This window comes from Benincasa hispida, chromosome 8 (assembly GCF_009727055.1).
Source record: "Benincasa hispida cultivar B227 chromosome 8, ASM972705v1, whole genome shotgun sequence".
NCBI classification, from domain to species: Eukaryota; Viridiplantae; Streptophyta; class Magnoliopsida; order Cucurbitales; family Cucurbitaceae; genus Benincasa; species Benincasa hispida.
In genome coordinates this window covers 44,547,467-44,553,712 of record NC_052356.1, presented here as the reverse complement: position 1 = coordinate 44,553,712, position 6,246 = coordinate 44,547,467, and the positions used below count along the sequence as shown (strand labels likewise).

The following is a 6,246-nucleotide window of genomic DNA, read 5'->3' as shown; positions in this document are numbered from 1 at the left end:
CTGATGGCAGTTGACATTAATGTGCCCTGGTATGCGGACATAGTAAACTTCATAGTTTGCGGTCAACTACCGGATGATTATACATACCAGCAGAAGAAGAAGCTAAGACATGATGCCAAATTTTATTTCTGGGACGAACACTTCCTATATCAACAAGGACCTGATCATATAATATATCGATATGTTCCTAAGCATGAAGCAAAGAACATTTTAGAGCTCTGTCATGAGTCTCCTTATGGAGGACATTTTGGGGGGCAAAGGACGGCAGCAAAAGCCTTACAGTGCGGCTATTTTTGGCGAACACTGTTTAAGGATGCCCATGCCCATGTTGTGCAATGCGACAGGTGTCAACGGACGGGGAATATATCTAAAAGAAATGAAATGCCACTGACGTCAATCTTAGAAGTTTAATTATTTGATGTTTGGGGAATTGACTTCATGGGCCCGTTTCCACCATCAGAAGGTCATCAATATATTCTGGTTGCGGTTGATTATGTATCGAAATGGGTTGAGGCCATCGCATGTGCCAAGAATGACGTGGCCACTGTGGCAAAGTTTCTGAAGAAGAACATTTTTGCTCGATATGGGACGCCTCGAGCCTTAATTAGCGATGAGGGCTCTCACTTTATCAACCACATAATTGCCAACCTGTTGACTAAATTCAACGTCAGCCATCGTGTTGCAACTACTTATCACCTACAAACTAATGAGCAGGCGGAGATTTCTAACAGAGAGATCAAAACCATCTTGGAGAAGTTAGTTAATACTGCTAGGAGGGATCGGTCACCCAAGCTTGATGAAGCATTATGGGCTTATAGGACTTCCTACAAGACACCAATTGGCATGTCTCCGTACGCCCTGGTCTTCGAAAAAGCTTGTCATCTGCTGCTTGAGTTAGAACATAAGGCGATGTGGGCATGCAAGAAGCTGAAGTTTGATTTAGCCAGTTCGGAGAAAGTCTGGAAGCTACAATTGAATCAGTTGGTCGAATGGCGAATGGATGCCTATGAAAATTTTAAGATATACAAGGAGAAGACAAAGAAATTGCATGATGACCGCATACATGATCGGACATTCAATGAAGGTCAGCAGGTATTATTATTCAACACGCGTTTACGATTGTTTCTAGGAAAGTTGAAGTCTCGCTGGTCTGGGCCATTCCGAATCAAGACAAAATTTCCTCACGGCACAGTAGAACTAATAACTTTAGATGGGAACAACGCATTCAAAGTCAATGGTCAACAGATTAAGCCCTACTATGGAGGCGACTTCGATCGACACATGAACACCATTGACTTGGGCAAGTAGGATTAAACCGCTTGTAGGGAAAGCGATTGCGGTAACTCTAAGAACTTCTTTCAATCGACCTTCCTATCTATGTTTACTCGCTTTCTTTACAGCTTTCTTTTACCATTTTCTAAATTCCGTCAATTACTGTCTAGTAGAATCAGTCTTTAATATTTTTGTATTTCCTTCCAATTTAATTTCACAAGTTTCTCCATATGTTAAATTTAGTAGCACCGGTCATATAATTGTTGTGAATGATTGGATAAATCACCGCAAGGTCTTTTCGACTGGCATTTTTGATGAATTAAGAGGACAGGAAAGTAAACTATGAGAGGGTGGGTGTAATAAGTAAGCGATATTGTGCATCCATACACCCAAATGAGTTGCGGTGAGGGATGTGTTGCGCTCGCATATTTCCTTTGCCCATCCTTCGCCAAATGCACTATGTTGAGGTATCCTCCAGAAATGCATTCGTTAAGGGGTGTGTTGCGGGGATGTATGTGTGTTGCCTGTCCTTGACAAAAATGTATCTGCGTTTATTGAAAGTAGGGTGTGAATTCTGAATCAAGCACCCTTCTGAATCAAATTTGTAAAGTAATCAAATTCTTTGACTCTTGTACAGGCAATAGAAAATTTTGTAATGCGTTCATTTGTAATTTATTTGTATACTTTGTTAATAGTCAATACAATCAGAGTATATATTCACCCCACTTTTTGCCTGTGCCTTTTTCTTTATCTTCCTTTGCTTATTTTTGGTAATGTTCTTAATCTCTTATTTTTACGATCTTCATTGCGTTGCTATGATGTATTACATGTTTATACTTAGAAACATTTCCCATACTTAGTAAATTCTGAATACACTTGGTTAATTCTTAGTTTAGCAGTACTTTACCTTTTATCTTTCAAAGTTTTGCTCAAACCTTCTTTTTGAAATTTTCTTCTAAGTGTTTGTTTAGTCTCTCCAAACAACGCAATGAGGACCTTGCTCATCTTTAAATTTAGGGTGGGAAAGGTCTGAGCATATGAGATCAAGATTATGCTGTATTTAAGAAAATATGTCCAAGAAAATGTGTCCATTTCCATTAAAAAAAAAATTTATGCAAAAATCCAATGTCAGCACAAGGGAAGCCTTAAAAATATTCCCACCCTGATAAGAGTTTAGTTGTGAAATGAGCCTGCTCATAGTTGGATGTTCCTATGACACATGTAGGAGCAAGCCAAAACGAAGGTGGGTTTCCAAGAATAACACAATACAAAAAGAAAAAAAAAAGAGAAAGAAACAAAAACAAAAATAAAAGAATGCAAGAGACAACTCCTCTGATCCTCATGAGTTGAAATTGAAATTGGCACACAACCGTAGTTGGATGTTCGCATGACACCCATGGGGATAAGCCAGAACGAAGAGTGTAATCATGACCAACAGTCTCTAAATAAAGAAATGACGCAAACTTTTGCTCACCGGATATAGATACATCAAGTTGTTTTGACAAAGAAGAGATAAACATTCTATTTTGAAAAATAGAAAAGCATCTTTGAGTAGAATTTTGTCATATAAAAGAATAAAGCAGGGCTTGCTAATAATTAGTAAGGATAGAAGGAAATTGCGATGTCAAGTAATGTGCCTAACTGCAGCATTCGGAGCAACCAATCGTCGCAGAAATAGAGAATAGGAATTGAGTAGGATTGCCTTAGTAGAAGATATCCTTGAGGACAAACATATATCTAAATTTGGGAGTGTGATAACTTCTAGAAATACAAGTTATTTATGCCACCTTATCTAGATATTGCGGCCAAAAGTTAGTAAATATGCGTCGATTGTAAGAAAATTAGCCTAGTATTACAATAATTATAAATGTTTGCAATTAATCCCACTAACACCATAAAGATGGAAGACAAACCGAATTTTACTCTGTTTTGCAGGAGACCAAGTCACCGCTTGTGCTCAAGGCTCACGAGAAATTGATCAACGCGTCTCTGTCACATTGCGCCCGTCAATCAACAATGAAGAGACGATTATCGCAATGACGGCGCAATGTGGCAGTCGGTCCAGAGCTGTGTTTCAACCGCATGCGGTAATAGAAACAACACTGCTATGCGAGCGATAAGATCGAAAGATGCAGCTGATGCAACAGCAAAACGGAGGATTGGAACACGTGTACAACTATACGGTTGTGCAGAATTGATAGGTCTGATTGCATAACAGAAGGAATAATATCCCTCCCTATCTTTGGAATTACCATAACAATCAGTGGGCGGACCACAAGGCCAGAGTCAAAGATCTTGCACCTATAAATACCCCAATTGATTTCGAGAGGAAAAAGAAGTACGGATATGGGTAATGCTGCAAAACTGTTGAAGAAAAGGCTGAGATCTAATCTACCAAACACCCGATTGAAAGCTCTGTCCAAAGATCCCTACTACCGGTGGAGCAAGCCTGAGAGGGAAGCTCTTCCTACCATCAAATCCATCCTATTCGGCAAGTAGATCTCCATCGAATCATTGCCAAGACATTGGCACTTGTTTGTATCTATTCTATCCCTTTCATCGTTGTATTTCACTATTTCTTTATCTCTTCATTCATACCATGTATCGAACGCTTAATAGATATATTAAATGTTTCGACAACTTTCATTTACCATTCTCTGTCTATTTCCATTCACCCAACAATCCCTTTCTTCATGATGACTTCTTAATTCCCTGATAAGCAATGTGAATTAACTAAGTACTTAATCTGTGTTAAAGATATAACATGCGTTTAGCTAAGGCATGCAAGACGACATCTTCACCTGTGAGAGCAGAAGTGAAGATGCCATTCTGATCTATCGAGAGAAGGTCAAAAGAATGCGTTAACTAAAGCGAGAAGTACTTCCAGACATGGAAGCAACCTTGCGTTCATTACATTAGTCTCTGTTTCACCACAGACATGTGGGAGCGCGGCCGATCGCTGAAAGGTGTACGCCAAGAGAAGAGCAGAACAACATTTGTAGCTTCAACACAATTGAGAACTTGTGTTGTTTATGTTATTTGTCTTTCTCTTTCTATTCTATTCATAAGACTTGTCACCGCATCCTACATCTTTGCATAACTTTCACAGCCAGCCTTGACCCCAACATCTTGTACATGAAGCCTGTATCTTGTATCATCTAGCTTAGGTTTACTGTATTTTTATGTTATTATCACATCTTTACTGCATTCCTTTATTTTGCAATTTATATACCTGTGCAAACACATTTTTGAAGATTGAAAACCTAGTCGCATATATCATGAATGTACCACAATAACCTAAACCAGTCCTCGTGTTCGACCTCAGATCACACCGAGAAACTTGCGGCGGAATTACACTTGGTTCCATCGTAGGGAAACTTGTGACAGTTCATGGTATACTACATTAACATCTATAATTAACACATAAGTAGAAGTAGTATCGCATCGTCATGAGCATAGAACATCATCAATCATACCTATCAAAACCTGCGTTACACTTCCAGAGATAGCTTAATACGCTATGAAGTTCGTTCAGACAACTTGAGTGGTTAAGAATTTGCTTCCACATAAATTGCGACGCAGTCCTCCTCCACTATTGCGCCGATTTCACAATTTTCTTCCCCAGCTCCTTTAAGGGGTTCGTGCCAAGTCTCCCACAGTTTCCTCGATAGTATTGGTAGTTTTTCATATCACCTAGTACGTCAACGCATGAGTACGGTTGAATTTACCATCTTCTGATCGTCGACCCTGATGGTCAGTTCTCCTTTCTACACATCGATCAGTGCTCGCCTTGTGGCGAGAAATGGCCGACCCAGGATGATAGGGATTTATCTATCGACTTCGTAATCCAAGATGACAATGTCTGCCGGGAATATAAACTTGTCCACTTGCACGAGAACATCTTCTATCTTGCCCTCAGGAAGCTTTATCCATCTATCGACTAGCTATAATGTGATAGTGGTTGGTCTTGCTTCGCCGATATCCAGCTTCTTAAAAATTGACCAGGGCATCAGATTTATGCTTGCCCCTAAATCGCACAGTGCGTTCCCGACCATCTTTCTTCCTATCATGCAGGGCAATGTAAAGGTCCCAAGGTCCTTCATTTTAGTGGAGAGGTTGTTTTGAAACAGAGCGCTGCACTCATATGTTAACGCAACCGTTTCATTTTCTCCAATATTTTTCTTATTGGCGAGAATATCTTTGAGAAACTTTACATAACTCGACATCTGCTCTAATGCTTCTATCAAGGGAATATTAATGTGTAGCTGTCGGAGAACGTCTAGAAACCTCTGAAATTGCTTGCTATCATCTTTCTTTTTCAGCCTGGACGGGAATGGTGGAGGATCCTGCCGTATTTCTTGTTCACTTGGCTGTTTGGTGAGGTCCAGTGCTTGCTGTGTTTCGTTAGTTAGAGGTTGCGTCGATTGAGAATTCAAATCTTGAAGAGCTTCATCTTTTGTAGGTGAACTTGCGTCTGAACTGGTATTTTTCTCACTATTAGTTGATTGGTCATCATCAACCGTTAGATCTACTGGTGATGTTGTCGCATCTGGTTCTGATGGCATAGAGGCTATTGTTTTGCCACTTCTCAATGTCACTGCGTGACATTGTTCTTTACCTCACTGCCCCTTTGTTCCTGAATTTCCGTGACGCATACCAGGCGCTTTCTTCTTTAATTCCCTTGTAAGCTGATCTATCTGCTCTTCTAATTTTTTAAGGGAATCAGCTTGTGATTGTCTCAATGCCCCGCAATTTTGAATGTAATGTTTTAACGATGTCTCCAGAGTCGAGGTGTTGCAAGAGGTATCATATAAGAACGGTTGGTCACAGGGTGGTATTCCTTGAGAATTACCTGAGTTGCAGTCCAGAGTAATGAAGACTGGAAAGTTGCCTCTATCCTCTTGATAACTGTTCTGATAGAAACTATGACTCCCCTGGTTGTGATTCCCGTCCCAACTTGAAGTTGGGTGATCC

At 40.0% G+C, this 6,246-nt stretch overlaps 1 protein-coding gene across 1 annotated transcript; it reads right to left on the bottom strand.

Annotated features, from left to right (window-relative positions):
• Window positions 1-5,216: 5,216 nt before the first annotated feature.
• Window positions 5,217-5,837, bottom strand: LOC120084073. Its single transcript, XM_039039974.1, has one exon. It carries the CDS (start codon window positions 5,835-5,837, stop codon window positions 5,217-5,219), a length of 621 nt encoding a protein of 206 aa, XP_038895902.1.
• Window positions 5,838-6,246: the final 409 nt, after the last annotated feature.

What these genes read in the sequence shown, in the direction of transcription:
- LOC120084073 (XM_039039974.1), bottom strand. Translation starts at nt 5,837, where the DNA reads ATGCCATCAGAACCAGATGCGACAACATCACCAGTAGATCTAACGGTT.